Raw genomic sequence first — 25,325 nt, 5'->3', positions numbered from 1 at the left:
GGTGGCCACTGAACAGAAAACTGTCTCCTTTTTTTTCAGCTTAGTATAGGGCACCCACAGCAGGCCCTAGTCACAGGACCTCGGGGACCTGCCAGGGACAATGGGTGCAAAAGCCCTCTGATAAAACCTGGTGCCTGTCTGTGAAAACAATCCTCTCATGATCCTCACAGGAACATGACAGTTTGCTGTACAAAAAATGCTTTACCTTTGATATTTTATATATTTAGCATGCTTAATTTAAAAAAACACAATGGACACAATTGTCATACACTTAAGTTAACGTTACGTTAACGTGCTGACACCTGTGGCTTTATGCGGCCAAACATACTGATCAGAGCACAGGCACATGAATTGGTAAAAAGCCCCCTGTAACTAGAGCAAATCCATCTCTGATGCATTTCTGTTAATAAACAAAAGCATTAACCTTGACCTAACAAAAGTGCTTTACTTGCTTTATGTAATCATATAGAATTTGTTTGCTGGCATCTGTCACAGTCTAACCGGGCCAAGGGTGAGAATGAAATGAGACAGCAGCATAACACAAATTAAAAAGCCTGCATGATAAATGTTCAGAGCTCAGATAAAGAGCAATTCAAGCTGTAACGATAGCTGCTCTGCTTTAATTCAAATACAACAGATGAGGCGAGTTAGATGTGCTATATTTGACAACAGCCACATTCAGTGTCTTCAGTTTGCATGTGTCAGACAGCGTGAAAGGGACGCTAGTTTTTGGAGGACATTTCCCCAAAGACACGGGGCTCATCTGTTCAGCGGTGGGAAAGCTCCAGACGCCTCCTAGAATGAAGAGAAAAGAATGGATCTGGGCATTGATTACTGACGACAGAGTGTGCTGCCTCAGTGCTTTATGAAGTCAATTCATCAATAGCAGGACGGGGAGTGGGGACCGAGTGCGACCGAAACCTAAATAGGCTGGTTTCACTGCTTCTGCTAAAGTCACCACTGAGACGCTTAGACAAGATAGAGACAGAGAAAATAAGACTCAGTGAGAGAGCCCAGCAGGGAGGGAGGGACATTTGATTATTGAATGCTGGCTCACAAATGTGCATACTGGCAACACAATGGCACGTACAGTACACCCACACGAACACCCCACTAAGAGCCTACTCCCTTACAATGTAATCATTCACATTCCCATCTATGGTGGTCATTTAAAATTCAATTAGGGAATAATGACTGTAAAAGTCCATAATCAATGAACAGACAATTTGTTGAGCAGTTAAATACGGCCATAAATACAGATTTATACACTTGCCACTCCTTTACACTATATAATGGCCCTGTTAGAATATACTGCTGTGTCCTAAATGAGATTCCCACCATTTGACAGGGAATGGCTGTGATGCCTGTGTTGCATGACTCTGTGTTCGCTATCATGCAAATGCCACAACCCTCCTCCTCTAGATGTCTTTTAAATTACTAAGATCAATCACAGTGTTGCTATCTTTATAACAAAGTACCTAAATAGTCAGTCTCAGCCTACTCTCCTTCCTACTTACCTATCTGCCTACCTAGGCGACATTGTTACATCATCTGTGTAGGTGGTTTTCCTGCAAATCTGTCTGAAACTGCGAGTTTCCTGCATAAAGACAGGCTCAGGTCTGTTATTTAAGCCTCCCGACCTAAGAGGAGGAATAAAAAGAGCAGGACTTTCCTCGAGTAAAACAGTCAGGGGAAAAACGGTGGTTCATCTGGCTCTGTTAGTGAGTCTCCAATACCTGCAGTGGGTTCACAGTTTATGGATTGCATTTTCCCAGTAGGATGTGAACACTAAAACACTGTAGTTGCTAGTAAATGACTCCTATGCGAAAATATTGTGTCACAATGTAAGACAAGATATTTAATTAAAAGGGTATCCAGCCAGTAAATGTTGGTCGGCATCATTAATGTTTGAATGGAAGTATTGCTGTCGTTGCCTTAATGGAAACTGACATAAGAACCAGATTTCAAATATAAGTTGGGATAAAAGTGAGTTTTATTGTAGTTTTTTTGTTTTGTGTTTTTAATATAAATGAAGGAAGGTTACACTAATTACACTAAGTTCCAGCATCACTCAAAGGTCTTTTTGTTTTACAAAAGCTTTTCAACTCTGGTATAAAAACAGTAATTTGTTAGAGCAAGTGTTCAATTCAGTTCTGTTTCATTTATACAGCACCAAATCACAACAACAGTAGCCTCTAGTTGCTTTATATTGTAAGGTAAAGACCCTACAATAATAGATTCATGAAAACCCCAACAATCCCATTATCAACAAGTTTTGGCGACAGTGGGAAGGAAAAACTCCCTTTTAACAGGAAGAAACATCCGGCAGAACCAGGCTCAGGGATGGCTGGCCATCTGCCGCGACTGGTTGGTGGTGAAGGGGAGGAAGACAGGACAAAAGACACGCTGTGGAAGAGAGCCAGAGATTAATAATAACTAATGATTAAATGCAGAGTGGTGTATAAACACACAGAGAGTGAAAGGAGGTGAGTGAAGAGTTGTAGTAAGTGGTCACTGATCGTAGAGTACAAAATCCCCAAGAATATGGTCGTTTCAAACTGACTGCTTAAAAAGAAACATGAGATTGCAAACATGAGATTGCAGTTGAGTCGAGTTGCAGAAGTTTGTGAAACATGGTCTTGTTTGGATTTACACAAGTCTTGGATTTTAGAGTACAAAAGAAGTTGCAGAAAAGTTCTGTTAAAACTTTAAAGGAAGATTCTTTTTTTTCTGCCATTACCCACTATTCACCTTAAACTACTTTAGATACAAAAGATTTTCCTCTGAAACTAATCAGGTTACCCTGTAAGTATCTCTTTGCAATCTAGAGAAGAATGCTTATTGGCCTGAAAACAGTCTTTAAAGTCCTCTGTGATGCAGAGGAAGAGAAAACAAAGACGAAGAAGGTTTGCATTTCTGTATTTTGAAGATCACTTCTCCTTGAAATCAGCTGAAGATTCTATTATTGCAATATTGCTAATAATGTCATTAAAATGTTCACAGAGAAACACGTGTTTGAAGTCCAAAGTCAAAGAAACTGACCTCTGTGTTCTAAATAACCGCTTAATCTGTATTGATTTGGAATTACGCAGCGTTTCCAGGATGCTGTCCACTGCCCTTCGAACCGCAACCTGTTTTTTATTCTTCCTTCGGCATGGCCGGCTGCTTTCATTATAGCCTCCCCTACATACGCTCCACTGCTTGTGTATCTTAAAGGCCATCTCCAAACACACCACCACTACATTTCATTCGACTTTACTTCACTTCCATTTTGTTTGTAGACATCACCACTTTCCTCCAATATCCTGTGTGCCAGGACTACCTGTATCTCAAGTATGCAGAGATGAAAGTTGAGGCTCTGGGGGTGTACTTTGTCATTGAAGTGCCACATGCTACACCCTGAATACCAATTGCTCGTCTTTGATGCTCGTTGCTGGACTCCAATAACCGCTCTCGCGCCCGCTGTTGCCGCTGATCTAAAGTTCGCCCGGGCCCTCAGAGGATGGTGCTTTTCCTCAGAGGTTATGCCTATCTTGCGCTAGACACTTTTGTCAGCTTTCTCTTTTATGCAAACAGCCTCTAATCTTTATAGGAGCCACCCCTTTACCCGGCACTGTACTGAAACACAAAGTGACAAGAGCTCGGGGAGTTGTGTTACAATGCGCTGCATATGATTGCAGGGCAACCTAAGAATTTCTTGCATAAATCTCCTTGACTGCTCTTCTTCGTGCTACCCTGCCCTAATGCAGGTCTACTCTGCATAAAAAAAGAAAAGCTGCTTATTAAACATTGCGTTGGACCCTGCTGAAGCCACCGTGTCTGTACCACAGTAGCTGAGACGTGAAATTGATTTTCATGCTTAGTAAAATGCATTGGTGACTGCACTCAAGCTGCTGCTCTCATCTCCAACACACCTGCAGATCAGTAAGATGCATGATGTTTGCTCTTGAGGCTTGCGGGTAATGTGCAGTCTTATGAGGACAATAGAAAACAATGCTGCACTCTCATTTCTCCGTGCAATTATCATTCTTTCATTATTACACTGTTAAATGAGGTGCATGAAGGGACAGCAGTGTGGTTGTCTTTGATGGTCTCACCCCAGTCTTTACACATAATTAAACAGCCACATCAGCTCATTTTATCATCCCGGCCATTATTATGATCCAGCTTCTGCCTCCATGTACATTTGGAAATGTAACTGAGCCAAGCCTTTCTGATGGAATAAAACCTCATCAAGAGGATAAACATGGCCTCGCTGGTACAACTCATCATTTTCTAATCATCCAAAACCCAAATATTCAACTGGCTGCATGAAAAGATCCATGACAGGAATTCAAATGATGAAACAAACCACAGCAGTGCAGTAGAGCATGACAGCTGCTGTGTTGAGGAAGAGCATTACGAAGCTTGAAGCTATCCCGCCACTGTCTCAAGGTACTGCAGCAGACGGGCTGAAGACAGAGGACCGAGGAGAGAAGGGTGCCCAAACAAGCAGGGTAGTCTTGGGAAGGCGAGCCAAGAACGGGCAGAGGCGGTGCCAAGCGCCTAGAGCCAGTCAGGCTTCCGCTGGGCACGTCAGCGGACTCCCAGGCCAGCTGTCCTAGCTTGTTGTGGGCAGCAGAATCAGCAGACTCTGACACCGCTCTCTGAAAATTCCTCTGCAGCTTTTCTAAAATTTCTGTCATAGGTGTGCACAGCGATGGCAATATTGCCACACTGTCAGCTGTGTCAATTTATCAGGCGCAGAGGAAAACAGCCTTGGAGAAATGTCTGAACTCCAGTAGATAATGGGATAATTCAACTAATATTAATACATTAAAATCCACACAGGAGTTAGAGAGCTTGGTAGCTTATTATCACAAGCAATATTCTTTTTTTATGTATTTTTTTGTACTAAAAAGGTAATAAATGTGTTTTCCAGCACTGTTCTTCTTTGTCAGGGAGCTCTGGAAAATAAACCAGGTGAAATCATGAAAAATTCAAGGCCAGCAGTGTCAGAGATGATGACATATGTCTTGTTTGAAACTTTGGACTTGATTTAAAATTTCCAGCTGGTTGATGCCGTATGGGTCTAATTAAGCCTGAATGTATTTCCTGAAAACAGATCTGAAATAGAACTTGAACTCCGATTAATCAGTGTGTTTTTTTCCTTGTCAGCTTTCTACAGCTTTAATTAAAAGTCCCTTGGAAGAGCAGCTCACACATGTCATTTCCTATTTGAAGAGTCGGAGATGTATCTAGGACACTCATTATACAGAACACAAGAAAACTCCCGACTTCCCGACCACTTCTCAGACAGTTCCTACCAGCAGACCTTCGGTGGCTCCGTCGTCAAACTCTAAAGCTAATTTGTAACTGGCATCCGTCATGTCTGTGACACAAAGGCGTACAGTACACTGTTTACACACCTGCGCGGCATCTCTGGTGAAAGGGAAAGTGATGACAGATTTATGAGGTGTTGTATAGAGAATTAAAAAAAGATGCGGTCATGTGCCACGTTCCTTAGAATGTGCGACGTTACTGTCGAGTGCAGCCCCTTTTTTTAAACAGCCCCAGAGTCTGCAGACTTAAAAAGAAAAGGACTTTACACATTAAGCTGTGCAGACACTATCTTTCCCCTCTTTGTCTTAACCCCCCCCCCCCCAAAAAAAAGAAAAAACACAGATTTGACTTCGCATTTTGTTGTTGTGAGCAACGCAACCCAGGGGTAATACAAATGAAGTGCTCTTTCTGCCAACAGGCTGCAGCTGTGAAACATATGAATCGTTTCTCTCCTGCTGATGAGTAATGAGGGAGCGTAAGATAAAAGACTGTCATATTGCCTTTTCGTCATCACAGGCTGAGTGCTGTTTCGTTAATGCTTTTTCCACACTGGACTGCGAGTGTAGCCACGGCCATGAGCTTTAGCCATCTCTGCGTTTCACATCAGAAGCCTGATCGTCTCAGATATGGGCACTATCTAACTGCTGTGTAGCCTTTCGGAGACTAATACACTTTTGCTTCAGATTTTAGTTAATTTATGACCTAATTGCCTGCTTAGTCTCTCACGCTGACTGACATATTGCTTATTCCCTCTAAAATGTCTTTCAGACTGCTCTGTTTGACCTACAGGGCTCTTCTTCATCAGGTCCAATTTGCCTGCCATGGCCAGCTAGCTAATTATACTTCATGAACTGACCCTTCTGAGTTTGAGTCTGATGTGGGTGCTTTGATTAGCCTCCTGTTTTTATCACCTCTGAGTCTTCCGTGTTGTTATCACGCTTTCTGCTGACAGGCTCCGTGCCTCAAGGTTGCACACTGCAGTAGTACTGCATAAATTTCACGTTTGTGTCATAAGAGTTCAAGAACTGCTTCTGTGTCAACACGCCTCATTTGGAGCAATCTTGTGCAGGTCAAGAGTGCTGCACTAAAGGTACAAAATGGAAAAGTTGCAAGGAGGAGTTGATCAAGGACATTGCACAGAGCAGTTTTTTATGATTCAGCACGCTTGAGTGCAAAATATTTAAACCAAACGCATTATTTGCCATTTGAGCTGAAAGAAAAAGGAGCCGCTGGCTGATTAGTGTTGTGCTGTGTGTGTATGCGTGCATAAAGCAGTTTCTTGACACTACTCACCCTAAAGAACTCTTTAGTGGAGCCTGAGTCCAAAGTGCCATATGCTATCTCTGTCTGCTTGGCCAGATCTTCAGCACTTTCTATAGGAGAGACCATTCTTTCAACTGTCAAGAAGGCAGCCAGGTTGGCTGTGTAGGAGGAGATGATGATGAGGGTGAAGAACCACCACACACCGCCAACGATTCGGCCTGACAGAGACCTGCGAGAGAGGGGTTGATGACAGGGAAACACGGGATGTAATTACACGGTGGCATGTGGTGGCCATCAACCAGCTAAGATCTGCCAGTTGTGTTTAATGTACCTAATTGCATCAGTCATCAGAATTTCCATGTAAATCATTAACGGCAACCTGGTGCTGCATCAGCACTCTGAAACAGCACATTTCCACGGAACAAGTAAATGCAAGTTATTTAAATGTACTCCAATCCAAGTCTTTATTTGCTTGTGAAACAATCAGGGTTCAAAGGTCATTTCACAGCCTGTGGAACGTACTGATCTGTCTACTACGGTGATGAGTATTTCATCGTACACTCACTGACACTGACACTGCACATATGATAGCTGCAATGAATGCAAAATTAGCAAAAGCAATGAACACCTAAAAGGAGAAGAACAGAAAATTAAGATTTCATGTAGTCATCAGATTTGTTTTTCTATTTTCATCTGCTGTCCACTCCTTGTGTCTACTGGAGCTGACCCACCTGGGGGAGATGTCGCAGCCCTGCTGCATGAAGGCGCCCAGCGAGAACCAGAGAGAATTGAAGATGCCAAAGTCATTGGGAGGATCGGGGGGAGTCTGAGGGTCTTTGGTCTCATCCTGTTCCTCGAGGTTCCACTCATAAGGACTAAACCGACTGACCAGGAACAGGACCACGCTCACCCCGATATAGGCAAACACTATACACATCCAGATTTCATAGGCCAGAGGGTCCAGGAAGGAAAAAACACCGGGCTTGGACTTTTGCGGCTTCTTTATCATAATGGAGATGCCCAAGCTCATAAACGGCTTGGAAAAGTCTATCACCTCTTCTCGCACCAGAGTAATGGTGAGAGGTGCAATGGCTATATCTGCTCTCTGGAAACAGGGACATGCACAGCAAGTGTTAGTTATGACCTGCATAAAGAAAGAGGTTATTTATTTATTTCTTTTCTTTATGTTTGAATGGCTGGAGCTGAGGGGGATATAAAACAACAACATTTTATTACACATTTTATACATATCATTTTCATAAATGAGCCACCACATTGGGAGACAGGCTGACAAACACACGCACACACACATGCACAGTCACGCACACAAAGAAGGAAAGCACGGTCACATTTGCGCCGTGTGTTTTGTCGTGACCTGGGATATTAGCCAACACTTGGAGCGCTAAATGAATCAAAACAAACTGTTTGCAATCAAACACAAGGCAAAATTAAGTGTTAAGTGCACGCGCTAATTAGAACTGTTAACTTTTAATTTGCGAAATGTAAACAGGTTGCTGCATAGAGAAATCTGCGAGCCCTCCCTGTGTACACTTCATCACATGGCATTCAGCACGCCGGGTTTCCCAAACAGTTTATTCTGGCATTAGCTTTTTTTTTTTTTTTTTTTTTTCCCAAGCTGTTTCTTTTTATCTCCCTCCTTTGCTCTGCTGCTTCAATCACATTATATTATCAAAACACATCCACGGAGGTGGTGCTGCTTTTTTAGAAATCACAATGGGTTTCTCTGTAAAGGCAGAAGAAAATAATTAATCATGTTCAACAGTGTTACTGCAGCTTGTGTGTGTGTGTGATTAATTAAATAACTGCTCCTCTTCAAAGGAGACAATACGCAGAAGACGAGTCTTCATATCGGCCTGGGCTGTTGGGTTTTTTTTCTCTTTTTTTTGCGGCGAAACCGAGAAAACGTCGGACTGAATCAGCGGGAGGCAGAAAATGTTTCTTACAAGGTCAGCCGAGGAGCAACACAAATAGAGCCGATAAACACGACTGTTTTCTTTGCCCTGTCAACACAACGTTGCGAGCGGCTATAACCATTTAATCCGGGGTGCGGGCGTAAGCAGCACTCAATCAATGGTGAGGGAAACAAAGCAATAAAGAGCAGCCTCGGGCCTAACCTTTAAAAGACAACTAAAATCAAATTAATTTACTGGTCAAAAGGTCAAAATGTACAAAACTATTAGTCCCGGCCCACCTGCTGTAAAATTACAGGCCTGGAAAGACTTGACAGAGATGTGATTGGGAGATTTTTTTTCTCCCCGCCTCCTCCCCTTCCATCTGCAAGGAGTGGTCTTTTCCCATCTGAAAGATAATTTGGTGGCGATAGCACATCAAACCAGGCAATCTCTCAAGCTGATAGTTAGGAAATTGAACAGATGAGGAAGCCAAACCCTCATGCATTTTGCATTTGGCCCCCGATCAACCGCTGTGGCCTCAGAGAAGGGTGAGCGGGTCGGCGGGGTTGGATGGGGCGGAGAGAGGGGAGGCAATTTTGGATCGCTGGAGGTGTCGCACGGGCCCGGGCGCCGTCAGATGTAAAACACGGCGTGACCCTTCGCTAATGTGAGAGGTTCAACGTTTATGGAGCGCGCCACATATGGATCTTGTTGTTCCAAACCGCAAGCCACAATTTAGCTGTTGATTCTAAAGCAGATTTTCTCAGCTGTGAATTTACAATGCGGCGTATTCATCATACACATGAAACATTGAGCGTAATTACACAATCACTTCAAAGGCATACACTCTTTCATTCATCAAAGTGATTACAGTGTGTTTGCCATATGGACTCCTTCTTTTGCCTTCTACCTACCTCGGTATCGCCTGCAAGAGAGTTAGGATTTTCAGGCTAAAGCAAAGAGCATTAATTGCAATGAACAGCACTGAGAAATGATTTCATTTTCTCCGTCTCAAGATGATCACCAACTCCCCAATGCTTCAGGCTGCATTTGACAAATTCACTCACAGCTGAGCTTCCTGGGACAGCATTAGGCTTTTGCACTGGGTGAGAGCTGATGAGTTCACTATGGGTTGGTGATAACCTTAAGACAGAAAAATGAGATCTCCTCTCATGTTGAAGTTCCTTGCAAACTGTCATGTAATCAGTGAGACTCCCAGTACTCACCCCATAGACCAGTTCACCCACCATCCCGTTCCACGTCTTGGTCTCAGGGTCTCGGGCTCCGTACTTTCCATCCATTACTATAGACAGTTTGTACTTAATTCCAACATGTTTGGCAATCTCAGATGCTAAATCGACGCAGTAGCCTTCATATCTGTCATTCCCCTCCAGATGCATATAATTTTTCTTGTACATCACATAAGGAGCTTCCTGTTGATTCAAACACACGCTGGTTTATTCACTCCCATGCCATCGCACAGATTCCATTATACAGATGTATGCATGCATGCTCTCACATAACTCCGTGCACGCACACACTCCCGCACACACACAGAATATGAGAAGCTGCTATAACCACATCCATGCAGTCGTGCATACACAGACGATGCCCTGCGAATGCACAAATACGCACTGATAACCGCAGCGTGATCGAGTGTTCACACTGCTTTCATCAAGCGGTGGCAGCCAGCAAACACCAAGGCCAATGTACCTAACCCATTTTTGAGCCCAAGGGTGCAACTCTGTGGCATAATAAAGCGGGTCAATGAAAAGAGGATAATAATTTCAGTGGCAGATAATTTAGAAGAAAGAGAAGTTTTTCACTTTCACAGTGTAAGCTGGGCTGGGAGTCATTGGTAGGCAAGGTGTGGGTCAGCTCAGAGGTGGGTGGGGATGGGAATGGGGATGGGTTTCATAAGTAAATGCCAGTGACAGGAGAGGGATCAGAGAGTGCCCATAGTATCTCGACATATTCAAGCACATTGCATCAATGCGCAGTTAAAGGCCGTTTCATTCCCAAAAAATCAAACCAAAAAAAAAAAACATAATATAAAATAAAATGATTATAAAAAGCTGTTGTTTGCTATCTAGGAAAAAAAAAAGAGCAAACGAGTACTCTGTAAAATAAAATAACTAGATCAGGAGAGCAGGAGCGTGCTAGTGTTCCTCTCCTTTTCAAAATGCCGGTGCAGCTCGTCTTTTCTCTTACTGAGCACATCATCATCATTATCAAACAATAGGACTGCTCAGGAGAGCAGGCATTGTCATTACAGCCACACACAATTAGAGTGCAAGTAGGAGAGCAATGGTTTGTTTGTTCTGTGCTGAACGTATCCCCTCACCTTGGATCCATTGAGTATTTTCCTCTTGTTAACACGTGTTTGCCTCCTGACTGTATTTTTCACCTAGAGATGTTAAATGTTTCCTCTCGCTATTGAGTGACGCTGGCTTACGGCGCAGAATACAGATGAAGATCTAGCTTTGCATAAATCCCATGGACACTTATCACTTTTCCAAATGTTTTTCTTCGCCGTTTTGAAGCGTTTGTTTGCGGAGAACAGGTAATTAGAATGCCATTAAACAGTCAGTAAATATGGGAGCCGTCCAGTAAGCCCGAAACATTTACCTACTAAATCCAGTTAAAAGAAAAGAAATTGAAAATATGTTTGGTTATCATTTGTTCCTTTGTGAAAGGAACATGATCCTCCCTTTAAAAGGCTAACAAGCTGTGCATACTTCAACACAGAACACATAGCAGGAGCAATACAAAATAGATTGAAGGGGAGATAACAAAGGAAAAAAAATACAGCACCTTCTCATCCCCCTCCAATTCTGTTTATTTTGCTTTGCACCACCTGGGAAACCATTGCAGTATCATTCTGTAGTCATTCTGCGGCCAGTCTATCCCAAGTGTCATTGAACATTTACTTGATGAGGACAGACAGATCTACTTACGTATGCATTTGTATGCTTTTTTTTTTTTTTGTAACTGATGGAGTCAACCATAATCATTTATACCATTATTGTGATGTCACTGCTACGACAGGCCACTGAAGTATGGAAAATCAAAATGCTTTGACACCCACACGGATACAGTTGAAACACTCCTCCAAGCCGGACCGACTGTTTCAACGTGTAGTGAGTGGATGGAAAGCAACACAAGAAAGATGTGGTTCTACCCGCCCAGGACAGAATGTATCACTCATTGGAATCAACACCATGACCTTGAGTGGCAGAATACGTGAAACATTTAAAATTGCGTGGAAAGTGTACCATAATAGTAGTGACCACAATCGTTCGGTTTTCCACTGAGGAGTCGTTGGAGACCTGCAGATCCATAATATTTACAAACCGCGAGTACTCATTCCAGTACCCGATCTGCGAAGAGAAAACAGCGGTTAGTGATGCACTCCGGCCCACGGTCCAGATATAAGTGAGCATACAGAAGGGAAATGAACAAATATTACAGGGAAATGCAGCGCTGCAGAGCTCATTAAAACAACGGAGCATTCCCCAGAGGCCTGCTGCCTCTGCCCTGATGTTCAACCACAACAGCAGTGACTGAGCAGAGTACTAAAACAGACCAGATAAACAGGTTTACAGTTGTCTGGGAACAGAATGCTGCGTTTACATTTCTGCATTCAACGTGCAGATAACTGATGTGATTACAGAGGGACTTTTGCCTTTTACGATCCACCCAAAATTCAGATACCCAACTGTGCGGGAGCCGATCTGCTCCTTTGCAATCCGTGAGCATATGGCAACTTCAATCCCTTCCACCTTTTTATGGTAAATAATTGATCTTCAAACCTGTGAACTGCATACACGTTTAATAATTTAGCATAATATTGCAGTGGCTCCTCAGTTTTCCTCTGCGCAGTCCTGCCGCTGTAGTTACCCTGCATTCTGCTCTACAGATGCTTAAGTCAAACCAATGTCAAGTGTTTGTTTGCCCATCTGAAATAATGGCTGCTCTGGCTCGTGATGAAACGTGTTGCATATGTTGTTGCCAATAGTCTAACTGTTGCTGGCTTGGATTTTTCTTCCCTTCACATCTGGTCTGCATTTTTTCTTTTCCTTTTCTTTTTTTTTTCCTTTTGCATGAGATCTTTCATGTTTGGGACAAACAGGTGTACAGCAGAGACTGAGCACCAAGTGGGGGCGCTAGAAAGCAGCAGACGCCTCAGAATTGAGCTCCCGATCGTTACAGCTGTGGCTGTATTAAGTGCACTTGGCAGACTGGGTGATGTGGGGGTGGCGGGCGGGGCGGTGCTGGACGTTATTAAATGCTTATTCCAGGCTCTCTAGTCCTTGAGTGATATTTGAGACACTTTGCTCGAGGGACACGGCTGCTGGGACCTGTGTCACGGAGTGTTGCTCCAGTGGCACTGTCCTGATCTCACCCCCCAGCAGCTGGGACAGATATCAGCCCATGCATCAATCCTGACAGTCACAGCTAAGAACCTTCATCCTCGAAATTGTCACTGGGGTGACTGGGGCTCCAGGTCCATGACAAAGTGCCGCCCAGCCTGCCCGACTTGTCTCATCTTCCCTCGCTCCCTCGCTCCCTCACTCTCTCCCGCTGACCTCCTTTCTCCCGGCCCCTCTCCCCGCTCTCTCCTCCTCTGTTTGACAGTGTAGGGATAGCTGTGAGGGCTTTGCAATACTAATTGAAGTGTGGGCTTTAGAGGCCTGGGAGGCAGGCGGCATAATCACACATCACATCACACTGAGCCCACACTTATCCAGCTAACGAGAAATTCACAGCTGTCTCTTGGAACTCAGAGAGGTTATGAAATAAAACCAGAGGTCATCATATGGTACTGGTTATAATGTGAATGTACCACTGGGAATTAGCATTTTGAAGAGGAGCCAGAGGAATTCTTGGATCCTCCTTTACAGTAATTGGTTATTTGAATGGTAATTACTGTCAGAAGAGGACCAAATATCAAATCTGTGCTATCCTACAGCAACGAAATAGTCCTCTATCATTCTTTTGATAGGACAGCTTTAGCTATCAGATTGCAGGCTACGACTGATTTGTGGGGCTTGTAATACTCGGCATAGCTCATCAGTGCTGCTACCTAACAGAGGTGGAGAAAGGCAATCAGCATTACTCTCTGCTGTCCTCTCAGCCCTGCTGGTCCCACCTGGCCCTCAGTACTTTAATAAATGGCAGTACAGGCTTGCTTGAAAATGTTTTCCACTTCTGCACAATCATGCATTAGGCTCTAAATGGCTCGAGGCAACATGTGACCAACAGTCACTGAGTTTTGTTCTTTTAGAGCCGAGAAATAAATCATTTATAAATTACACTTTGGCCAGATTCCATGATTTTGATGTGTGCCAGCTGTTAGGTTTTTTAAAGAGAGAGATGAAATGTTTTTCGTTTTTGTTTTTTTGATCAGGTCTGTACGTCACATTTGATAGATGACAGCCACCGGTCTCTCTTACCTTCCTCGGCCCACCTGTTTTCATTTCGTAAACATCTATGGTGTAATTGGTCCTACGGCCATAGTTGTCAAACTGGATGTTCCCAGTCATCCCCTGCACTTGGACCTAATGGGCAGACAAAAAGACACAGTGGAATGTGCAGTAGTTATAACCCAGGGTGCATACTGTAGCTGGCATTAAGGTACTTGGAGTCCACGGAGCTACTGAAGTGCATGCTGTCTGTTAATCAAATGATGAACTGGATACGCTTTAATAAAAGATGTAGTTTTATGGTAATGAGGGCCTGGATTTTTGAGTGAGCTCTGTGCAGAGATATCTGCAGGCAGAGGGAGGAGAATAGCTCTACACTCTCTTCCCTTCTCTCTGTCACTTTCCATCTTTATCACTCTCTCACTTGCTATTTGTGCTTCGCTTCCTCCAGCCCTTTCTTTAGTTTTTAGCTTGCCACTCGCTCTCCATTTTCCCCGCCCCGCCCCCACCCTACCGTTTTGAGAGCTCTCTCGATGTCTATGCCTTGGCTCCAAGGTACAGCGGGATTGGCCAGGCAGTCTCCGGCGCTGCCTCGACGAGAGACGTCGACACGTTGGCGCCGCAGGTACCTGAAGGCCTCTGCTATCACCAGGATTGCATCGTGGGTCAAAGCTGAAGTGTACTGCACACACACACACACATGCAAGTCAGACAACAAAACAGCTAAAGACACGCTGAATTGGTGTGAGGTAAAAACAAATAAATAAAAAAGACTGCTGCTTTTTTAGTAAACCTGTTAAAATGAGAAAAATCCTGGTGGAATTGGTGCAGCCTATATGTTGCTCTCATGACTTGCATTTCAGCGCTTGCCAGGCGGGTCAGTCTGGGCGGCGCTGGCGAAACCTCTGACAGCTTGCTCATGCTAAAAATAGCTTGATTAGATAGATTGGATTAGAAAAGCCAGGACTTTTCTAAGGGTCAGGACCTCTTTGAAAACTTTTTAGCGGGGAGAATTAAATAGAGAATTAATGCATGATTTTATCTCCCACGCACTTCCCTTCCAACTTCACCTGACCTTTTCACCACTGAGGCTAGAGCCACTTGTTTGTTGACCAGCGCACCGTGACAAAATCTAATTAAATGCCATTCAAAATCCATTTCTTTCTTGATCATTGTTTAATTAGATGTAAATTGAAGCAGCAATATAACCTTGGCTTGCACTGCCTATCAATATATCGATTGCTCTGAGGGATGCAACGCTAAGACAGAGGAAGCAAAGGGTGGGAAAGACAAGAGAATGACAAAGGCAAACAGAGGATGAGAGGAGAAGAACCAATAGGCAGCACTTTAGAAAGGATGATCGTTGCACTCCGCATGCACAATGAAAGGCCTTGCAAGCATAGCACCTTCAGAGGGGCGTTTCGGGCTTCTGGGAATTCTCTTTCATCTAGCCGCTCCCAGCGCTGAATAAACTGCTGCACAATCGGGTTCTCAGGGTTGACTATCTGAAACCCTGAAATGTTGGCTCCACCGGCGAAGACTTTGTCCAGGCTCACATTAGAAAATCCCTGAGACGAGACAAAAGAGAAACGGGTGAGGATGAGACTCATGTAACTTGTTTTTCTTTGAGGTTTTTTAATATAACCCGGGGCCAAGCTCCACAAAATATTAGCAGCCATTCTGGCAGCGCGCAAGGTGCATTTTATTAAGGATCCTGTGCTGTCGGAGAGAGCAGCATGTGTTTGCAATTACACTGAAGCAAATGTTTCTCTTCACACTTTGCGGTGGAACCTGAATTCATTTTCACATACACAAGCAGCCAGAAAATACTTTAGAGTTTGTGTCATACCTGTAGACTCTAAATTTTTTACTTGAACCAGCTGGCCTAGTTTCATTCAGAAAGCCTTACCATGTTAAAAAAAACAACAACAAAAAAAAGCCCCCCTAACACTTTTTAATGCATTTCAAAAACTTACGCCGCACCAGCTGCCTTTAAATTTCCTTCTTGACCCTGGAGCTATGACAGTTATTTCTTTTTATGGTCAAATCACTGTTTTTTAAGTGCAGAATTGTGTCATGTTGTGCAAGGACACGAGTCTGACTGCTGCATAATCACATCTTCTAAAGTCGGAGAAATGGCAGCAGGAGATCAGCGAGTGAGAGCGGGGCCGGCCTTTCACTTAAAAACGCTCATGCTAATACCAAGGCTAAATGAACATTACATTCCCGAGAGTGAAGGGAAAAAATATGGCTGCCCTCCAAGGATCGTTAAAAAGGTTAAATCCTGTTTATTTATTGCTAAGGATGCTCACTGATATTCAAATATGACTGTATACTGAAGCAAAATTGCAATGTAGTGTGACTGCTGGACTGTGATTTATAAAGCATGAGGCACAAACATTGAAAGCCTTATATATATATACAGAGAAAAAAACTATATACAGTCTATATACAGTATACTATATAAAAGCCTTTAATCCACTTATTGTCCATGCACATTTGCGCTCAAGGCTGAGACTTAGACTCCATGCAGAAGAAAAGCTGGTGTCCCCCTCCCCATGCCCCCCCAGGGGAGCAACATAGTTATTACTCACAAGATTGGCCAGAATGTAGTGGTAACCACGGCTGTTCTTCCCCAGGGTCACAACCTATGGGAGAAAAACATCGATACAGTAAACCACCCATGAGATGAGAGTTAAGAGCCAGGGCTAATGTAAGTGACTACAGCAATCACAGTAAACGCGGCGGCATCCCGCGAGCGTGCAGGATGCCGCCACCGATGTTTAAACAAAGCAGATCTTCTACGGAATAACAAGAAAGGGGAGCTGCTGGGGGGGAGAGTGTACATTAAAGAGGAATTGATAATGAGAGAGAAACAGCAGCAACGTGGAACATCCTTGAATATTCCGCTCGCTTTTAAGTCATTCACGGCGCTGGGATGTGACTCCTCGGTAGCTGCTGGACAGAAGGTAGAAAGTTGTTTCAAAGGAATTTATAGCGAGAGAGTAAGATGTAGATCTCTTCCTGCTTTGAAAATATCACACCTTTGGAACATAACAGCATGTTTCAACCCACACAGTTTGTCTGAAAATAGTAAGTGGTGTTCTAAGCCATTCCATCACTGTGGTACTAACCATATGCTGTCTTTTATTCTAGATTTTCTTCATCTTTTTTTCCTTTTTTGCTCTGGCCCTGCAGATAAATCCAATAGTGAAACTCTAAACAGCTCTGGCTTGTCTGTGCATTACATGCTGGACAGGTTTTTTCAGCCGGACCTCGTGAGGTCTGTTATTTATGAGTTTGCAGTCTTATGCGGATGGACTTCTGAGTGGCTGCCATGCAGAAAATCTGTCAACCATGTCTCAGTTTTCATCTGCGCTCTACAAACAGAGCAACACAAGTTTACAGCAAAATCAGCATGTTTGCACATGTTCTGGCTCCGTTGCAAAAACAAACTGTCAGTTTATCATCTGTTTGTGCATGCGTGTTCGGCTGGGGACGTTGGATATTTGTTACAGTGGGTCGTTTATGACATTCCCACAGAGCAGGAGAGAGTGATGCAAAGCACTCTTGCATCTATGCATTTTGGCACAAAAAAAGGTCTTTGGAAAAAATAAAAAGGGAAACAGTTTCTCCTGCTTCAAGTACAATTATAGCATCATTTTAACTGACCTATGTGGATGACCTATGTAGCAGTAGCGGTAGCAGTAGCAAACGATTGAACAACCTCCCTCGCTTGGACTGAGCATACTCAAAAATCAAACACACCACTCGTCTCCTTGTGGACATTTGAAGGTTGCCCACGAAGGGAAGAGACATCGTTAGTGTTTTTCACAAACTCACAAAGCCTTTCACTCATGCCATCAAGCTGCTTGGGTGGGTCTGACAGCCTCCCCATCATTAAGGCTTTAAACTTCCACCACTGCTGAATGTCAGACAGACAAGAACATACCCAAAAAAGTGAAATAGAAACAAAGAGGAAGTGAGCTGATTATGATGCAGAAATAGCCAGAGACGACTGTTAGAATCCATCAATCTCCTTCTAATGATTAAGTGACACAAAGCTTCATGAAAATAGCTCTCTGCAACACTTTTACTGCAGTGAAATCACAGCGAGACAGATCAGGATAATTCTCCACGAGCCAATTTGGACTCTTTGCACTGCTGCATTTTCGCCGGACAAACCAAGTGGCTCCACTTTCCTTCACTGTGTGCTAACCTTGACTCTGGCCATAAGCCTCATCACACCTGCTCAGGAACTGGGCAAAGAAAGACCTCACCACCTGCCTGCAACCTAGAGCTCGCAGCCAGTCTGGCAACGGCTACAAGAGGCAACCTTGGGATGGAGCACAGCGAGACATTGATGACAGAGACGCACAGAACCTCCAGCCAGAGTACACAAACCTTTCCCCTCAACCTCTTTAATTAGGCAGACAGCGAGACCCTCAGCTGCTCCAGGTGACATGGACCGATTTCGTTGTTAAATTAAACATTCTTTTTAAAAGTCCTTTTAATATTGCAGTATTTATACACACAATACTTCAGCTCAGAGAAAGGGGAATATGTTCTGAAAGTCGATTTTGATATGACCACCTTTATTCTTCGTCTTGTGAAAATGCACAGGTACATAAATCAGCAATCTTCTTTTGGTGTGTGTGTGTGTGTGAGTGGCAGAGAGAGAAAGAGAGTGGGAATGTGTCTTTGTGACGAAATATACTTGAAAATGAGGATAGGTAGCCTCAATCAGGCCATTCGCAGCCCTCAAGAGTACTGAAGACGTAAGGCCACACCTTTAGGCCTCCAAGAACCGCCCAGTACCTGGCAGAGACCACCCCCTGCTTCCCCGACACGGAATAGATCCAAGTCACCCCAAACCACCAAGTGAGTGGGTCAATGACCATGCCAGCCTATCCAACCACACGCTCTGGGGGGTAGCAGCATCCAGTGGAGAGTGGTGGAGAGGGTGAACACCTCCCTCAATGACTACAGTGACATTAAAAACAAGGACCAGGTCACCAGCCAACAGAGGCACATGATTGGGTCTACCCACTGAGACCTACGTGACCCACAACCCTCCATCAAGAACCTTATTTGTATGACTGTCCACAATGACAATAATCTAGGTCACCAAGGGAGCATCCACCTTCCCCACCACAGAGATCAGGCTGGAGTGTGGAAATCAGTCCCAAGTCTTGGGGCTGATCTGCATACTGAGTTACAAGAAACAGCCATCCATTCAATTACAACTACAGTTGCTCCCTCACCTGGGCACCTCACCCCACCCTATGGGTCTGCGGGTACCCACATGCCGCCAAGACACAGGCCGGACCCCCCAGTGTGGGACAACCCACCTTACACAGCGAGATTGCCAAAGGGGCACAGACCAACCCCACACCACACTGGTTAAATGCTTTCTCTACATCTAAAGAGACAGCAGTGGTTTCTAATTTGTTGATAGAGCAATAGTCCACTATATTTGTTAGTCTACAAACACCTTTATTCTTCAGCCAGTTCTCTTCTAAGAAAGCTTTCTTGTCATTTATTTAAGTAGTCTTCAGGAATAGTTCTCAGAGCTTCTTAAAGGGCAGTCACAGCTGTTCTTTGGATGCTGGCTGCCTTTAGTTCTGCTCTCTGTCAGGATGATGCCACACTGCTTCGATAATGTTTAAGTCTAGGTTCTGAGGAGACCAGTGCATGACGGATAGTATTCTATCCATGTATGCTTTTACTACGTTAGCGCTGTGTTTGGAATCATTGTCCTGCTGAAAAATGAAGAAAATTAGATGCTTTCCAGATGGTATTCCAAAATCCTTTTCAGGTTAAATACTTTCTATCAATTTTAACAAAATCTCTAACATCATTGGCTGAAATAAACCCCCAAACCATGACAGTACCTCCACTGTGTTTACGTAGGGCTGTAGAAACTCACTGTTGTATCTCCAGAGATCCTCCATATATATTGGTAAACTTATTAATGTACATATTTTTTGAAAAATAAAAATAAATGTAGATTCTTCATTCTATAGGACTTGTTGCCACTGATTTTTGGTCCAATTCTTGGGAATTAGGCGTGTCTCAAACTTGTCTCCCTGTTTTCCATCCTAAAAATTTGCTTCCTCTCCTAAAACATTGTGTATCTATGGATAGTATGTCCTCTAAAGATGATAATCAAAAGCCAAATACCATTTTAGAATATTCAAAGGTGTCTCTATTAAAGATAAATAAAACGGTTCATAAAATTATAGCAGCTAAGATAAACATATCGGTAAACAACAGTTTAAATTATTTTGAGGAGCCAAATGTGAAACTAAATATCACTTTATCGTTTTCAGCACAGATTTACATAAAAAGTGTAGGCAGGTGAAAGAGCTAGCCCTGATTAAAGCTGAACAGCAAATCATCTACCAACACCTCTAAAACTCACTAATTAATACACTGTAACCTATTTGTTAAAACTATCTCCTGACTTTGGTAGGTGGACTTAGTTAAATTAATTCTTTTTTACATGTATATATTTTCATCAGTTGTTTTGGGGGGTTTGGGCATTTATACCTGAGCGGAAGCTATTATAATTATAAAGAGAAATGAACTGTAGCTCATCATGACACAATCCTTAAACATCTGCAAGCACAAAATTACAAAATCACTGCTATACTGACTCTAGCCACTGTATGTATTTGTACAGTGTGGTAAACACATCTTGAGTCGCCTCTCATTTCTTTGTATTTCCCTTCTTTAAAAGTGTCATTGGAAGCAAAATATAAGGAAATGAGAAGTGGCTCAAGAACGAATATTTTTTCCTTCCCGTCAGAAATAAATGCCAGAAAAATCTAAAACAATTGATTGAAATATGTACATGTAAAAAAACAACAACTTTTTTTTTAACTAAGTCCACCTACCAAAGTCTGCAGATAGTTTTAACAAATAGGCTACAGTGTATTAATTAGTGAGTTTTAGAGGTGTTGGTAGATGATTTGCTGCTCGACTTTAATCAGGGCTAGCTCTTTCACCTGCCAACACTTTTTATGTAAATCTGTGCTGAAAATAATATAGTGATATTTATTTTCACATTTGGCTCCTCAAAATATTTTCAACTGTTGTTTACTATTATTTTTAGCTGCTATGGTTAAACTGCTATAATTTTATGAACGGTTTTATTAACTTTGTCTTTAATTTTGAATATTTTAAAACTGTGGGTTTTATAATATTCTTTGGGTTTTGATTATCATCTTTAGAGGACATACTGTCCATACAAGCACAAGCCCACTAGCCAATTATTCCATGTCCTGGTGACACTGAAGAGAAGTGTGCTTGGTGTGTCTCTCCCTTCAGTAATTCCTCTTTTTAGTACACTTTACCCCTTCCACATCGATCCACTAGCTGGTCCCACAGCCATTTGTTCTGCAGCTGAAAGAAAGCCTGCATTTTGCAGACTGCAGTTTTCTTTAAAGCCTGACAACTAGGGTGACCTTGACTTTACCCTCATCCAGTCTCTGCCTGCTTCAGACCTCCCAGACAGAGAGTCCTAAATGCAAAACTACAGCTACACGTTTCTAATAAACATCTTCCTCCAAGTTTGACCTTTCCAGTGCAGAGTTTGCCACACAACACACGAAGAGGCAGGAGGAAAATGATAGGCTCCCTAGAGTTTGTAAATATCATACCATTCACTGTGAGGCATATGAAAGACAAGCAAATAATGATGCAATAGTTTTTAGCCTCTCTCTGAACTATGGAAACCCAGAATCCAAAGCATCATTAAACTCATAGGGCTTCATAAAATGAATCTTTACTGAGTCTTCACAGTTTAACAGTTGGCTGATTATTCTTTAAATTTTAATTTTTAAGATTAGTGAAAAAAAAGTAATTGAATATCTTGTTTTGTTCAACTCTTTTTACCTCAAAGATATTCTACTAGAAAGAATACAAAGACAAACAATTTTGTTTGATTTAACAATCAAGCACTATTAAAACGGAAGATAAGACCAATGATGTGAAATCATTGGTGTTATTTGTGAGTTGTGCTTACAAATATTTTGAAGTAATCTATATTTTTACTCTCAAGCCAAGGTCAGAAACAGGTATTTGTTTAAGGAAACAACAGTCTATGAATATTAATACTTTCACTGCAACTCACTTTTAGTGATAATGGCTCCATCGCTGTGCTATGACTTATAATACTAAATGTCAGTCCTAGTAAGTCTCATACAGTGAAAGCTAAGATGTGTGTTTTCAGTCTCCCCTTTGGCTGCTGAGTTGACATTAGCTAACATTTAAAATTCATAGACTGAAAGGCTGCTGCTCATGGTGCTCAAGATGCTGATGTGATATGCCTAAAGGTGTTTTACTCTACGCTAATGTCAGATCTTTGTTGCTTGGTTTTTTGTCAGTCTGTTGTCACCAGAATCAATGCTTGAGACATTTTTTAAAGCAAAATTCTAAAAAAAGCAACAATATTTGTTTTTTTTCAAGCATCATACTGCTAACATTAGTTTGGCTCTTTGCAAGCATCTGCACAGACAGCGTGCTAACACAAAGCTAGCCAAGAACCCAGAGTGATGTTAAAGCTGAGTGTTTGCCGACCCCAGCCCAGCAGTCAAAGCCTGATCTTCAACAGGTAACACAGGCAGTGATGAGCAGTCAGGTTTGTAGCCTCCATTTTTACCTGTTAATGTTTCTAAAGTAGAATTACTGTGGTGATCGCTGTGAAGTTTCTTTTCGGCTAGTTTTCATTTGTCGGCTCTGTTCAAACGTAAACACTAAAATAAAGACCATATGTGCGGTCTCATTAGGTCAGGGATTTGTGTTGGTGTGTAGGATTGTAGCCTAAGGTTTATATTGTTAACTGGTAATTATGAGACAGTGCCCTTTAGGTCATTTTATGGAGTAATAAGAAAGTAATGTAATCAGTAGTGTAATGTACTGCATTACTTTTAAGAAAACTGTGGGTGTAATACATTACTTTTCTTGATTAAAGACCCTAACACTGGTACTGAGCAGAGTTCTCAAAAGAATGGATTCTTGGACACTAATTGGTACTGAAATCTATTATTACATTAGATACCCATTTGCAAAAGTATTGATAGCAGCTAATTACAAGAATAGTAGCACAGCAGCTTGGTGAAGCAAGAGGGATGCCCTGGCCTTTATGAAGAGTTTCATAAGGTCAGTAAAGCTCTTCTAAATAACATTAAATTATTTAACTGCATAAATGTTAACCTGGTCAGAACACATGTTTAGGTTAGCCGTTTACCTATTAGAAATAACCCAAATTAGCATTTTATAAGTTGTAAAAGTAAGTATAAAAGTAGTCAGAAAAGCTCTTCAAATTTACATTAAATTACTTAACTGTTATCATGAATGTTAAACTGGCCAGGACACATTCTTATGTTAGCGTTTACCTATTAGCAATGACCCACATTAGCATTTTGTAAGTTATCAGTGTAGCAGCAACTAGCAACTCTGGCTAACTCGGAAAATGTTAACGTGGGCGCTAGGCAGCAAACTCCTGGGTACTGGTATTGAGTTTGAAATTCTAGTGCATAGAAATATCAAATATTTGTGTGTTTTTAAATATCACAACAATACAAAGTAGCAAATTGTCTTTAGTTAATCGAACATACAACTGTTTCCAATACAAATTTAAACAAACTTTCTTGGCATAGTTTGACTATAGTTTAGAACTGTGTATGAAAATCCCTGTAATTCCTATTGAGGCCCATCAATTAAAGCTGAAAGTCTGAGCTTCAATAGCATCTTAATGGCTTAATTTCAAATCTATTGTGGTGGTGTACATGGCCAACATTATGAAAAGTGTGGCACTGCCCGTTGTACATTTCTGGACTCCATTGTATAATCTTGCGACTGTAGAGATTCCTAAGTGTTCCACTTCAAATAGGATGGGGCAGAAGGGTGAATTTTAGTTTTATATGCTTTGATGTAAAAGGACTTTCGCCTTTTTCGAACTCCCATTTTTTACTTCAAGGCGCTGGTAGAAGTGCTTTTAGTGGAGCACTCTCTAATTAACAGCGAATAGCGGCTGTGGCTGAGATGCTTTTCTTGGCAGCCGTGATATATGCCCCTGAAGAGAGCACAAGTGTTGGCCTTCCCCCAAATGCAGAACATTTTAGAAACACCTGACTCATATTCAAATGATTATGTCTATCATTGCGCTGAGATACAAGAACTACTTAGAGTTGATACCTTGGGAGGAAGAAATCACCGGAAACGTAGCAGAGACAGCCACATGCTTGTGTGCCAAAACTTTAAAAGAGAAAGATGGCTTACTCAGTTTTTATTGAAAATGAACGAGGCAATTTCGCATGACTGATAAGGTGAAAGGGGCTCCTCTGGTTTATATATTGCAATATTATACACTGTATTCTCACACAGTTATGGCAACATGTTCAAATCTCACAGTCACAGCGCCCGGGTCTCAGCCTCTCATTCATTGGTTGAGTCAGCAGGTCACATTCTTTTTAATGATAACACTTTAATCCCATTTAATTCTATAATCACAGTTAGTAAATGGCCCTCAACACCCAAGGTTGGTGTCAGGGATTTGAAAGCAGCACCTAGCTTTACATCAAGCAGCACGGATTCAGCTATGCTTCCATCAGCCCCTCTTTCAGCAACATGGGGGCAACGAGCTGATGTTGAGATCAGAAGCGTCTTTTATATCAGTAGAGAGATTAGCTCGCTTTCTTAGCAGTTTTCTCAACGATCTGTAATCAAAGGGCGATGACTGCAAGAGAGGGTTTAAGGTGGTGTTTTACTTGTAACTCGGAGGTTGCCAGAGTGCATTTATTCAGATTTGTTTTTTCCTCCCATTCTTTTAATACCTTCACTCACATCCATGTTTGCCAGCATGTCACAATATGTCATCCCTGGGTTTTCACTGAGTCATCCGCAACATTGATCGAGACTCTTCTTTTTATTGCTGACAGCCTTCTTTTATCTGCTGCTGGCGATCTGTCATCCATTCTCTCCCTCTCCCACTACTTCTTATCTCCCGTGGTAAAACGTCCTACCCTTTTCTTAAATTCGATATCATGCAAAGACTTGAGATTCTATAATACATCGAACTGCTGGTTTTCTCAGAATTCTCTATTGGAGAGGGGAGAAACGGATGGACAATCTCCAGTTCTCCATGGGGAGGCAATGTGGCCACCCTTAATTCCTCTACAGGCAGCAAAATGTTGTTCTAACAAATCCCCAAATACACCTACTTTTTTTTCTTGCTCTTTCAGTGAATCCTTTTCGCTTCTTATTGTTTTTTTTCCTGTATGAAAATGCAGCTTTGTGGCTGGCAGGGTGCTCACTGCCAGCCTGTCTTTGAACAGCTTGCTTGCCCTGGGCCTGTCCAAGATGCCATTGTCTGTCTGTGTGTGTGTGTGTGTTT

General features: G+C 42.4%; 1 protein-coding gene across 4 annotated transcripts in view; it reads right to left on the bottom strand.

The window, feature by feature from the left end:
* The window catches only part of LOC100695922 (glutamate receptor 3), an 87,738-nt gene that overhangs the window by 14,098 nt on the left and 48,315 nt on the right, over positions 1 to 25,325 (bottom strand). For all 4 annotated transcript variants that reach the window (XR_002056380.2, XM_005467905.4, XM_003445880.4 and 1 more), the window contains exons 5-12: positions 16,519 to 16,572; positions 15,331 to 15,492; positions 14,439 to 14,606; positions 13,955 to 14,059; positions 11,774 to 11,878; positions 9,725 to 9,931; positions 7,317 to 7,690; positions 6,616 to 6,814 (exon numbers count right to left, since the gene is read on the bottom strand). Coding sequence is in view for 3 of the 4 variants with exons in the window: in XM_005467905.4 (XP_005467962.1) it covers positions 6,616 to 6,814; positions 7,317 to 7,690; positions 9,725 to 9,931; positions 11,774 to 11,878; positions 13,955 to 14,059; positions 14,439 to 14,606; positions 15,331 to 15,492; positions 16,519 to 16,572 (1,374 nt within the window). In the remaining variant the exon portion in view is untranslated. The remainder of the gene's footprint in view (positions 1 to 6,615; positions 6,815 to 7,316; positions 7,691 to 9,724; positions 9,932 to 11,773; positions 11,879 to 13,954; positions 14,060 to 14,438; positions 14,607 to 15,330; positions 15,493 to 16,518; positions 16,573 to 25,325) is intronic.

The sequence above is a fragment of the Oreochromis niloticus genome, linkage group LG2 (genome assembly GCF_001858045.2).
Source record: "Oreochromis niloticus isolate F11D_XX linkage group LG2, O_niloticus_UMD_NMBU, whole genome shotgun sequence".
NCBI lineage: Eukaryota > Metazoa > Chordata > Actinopteri > Cichliformes > Cichlidae > Oreochromis > Oreochromis niloticus.
This window is presented reverse-complemented; position numbering and strand designations above follow the sequence as displayed.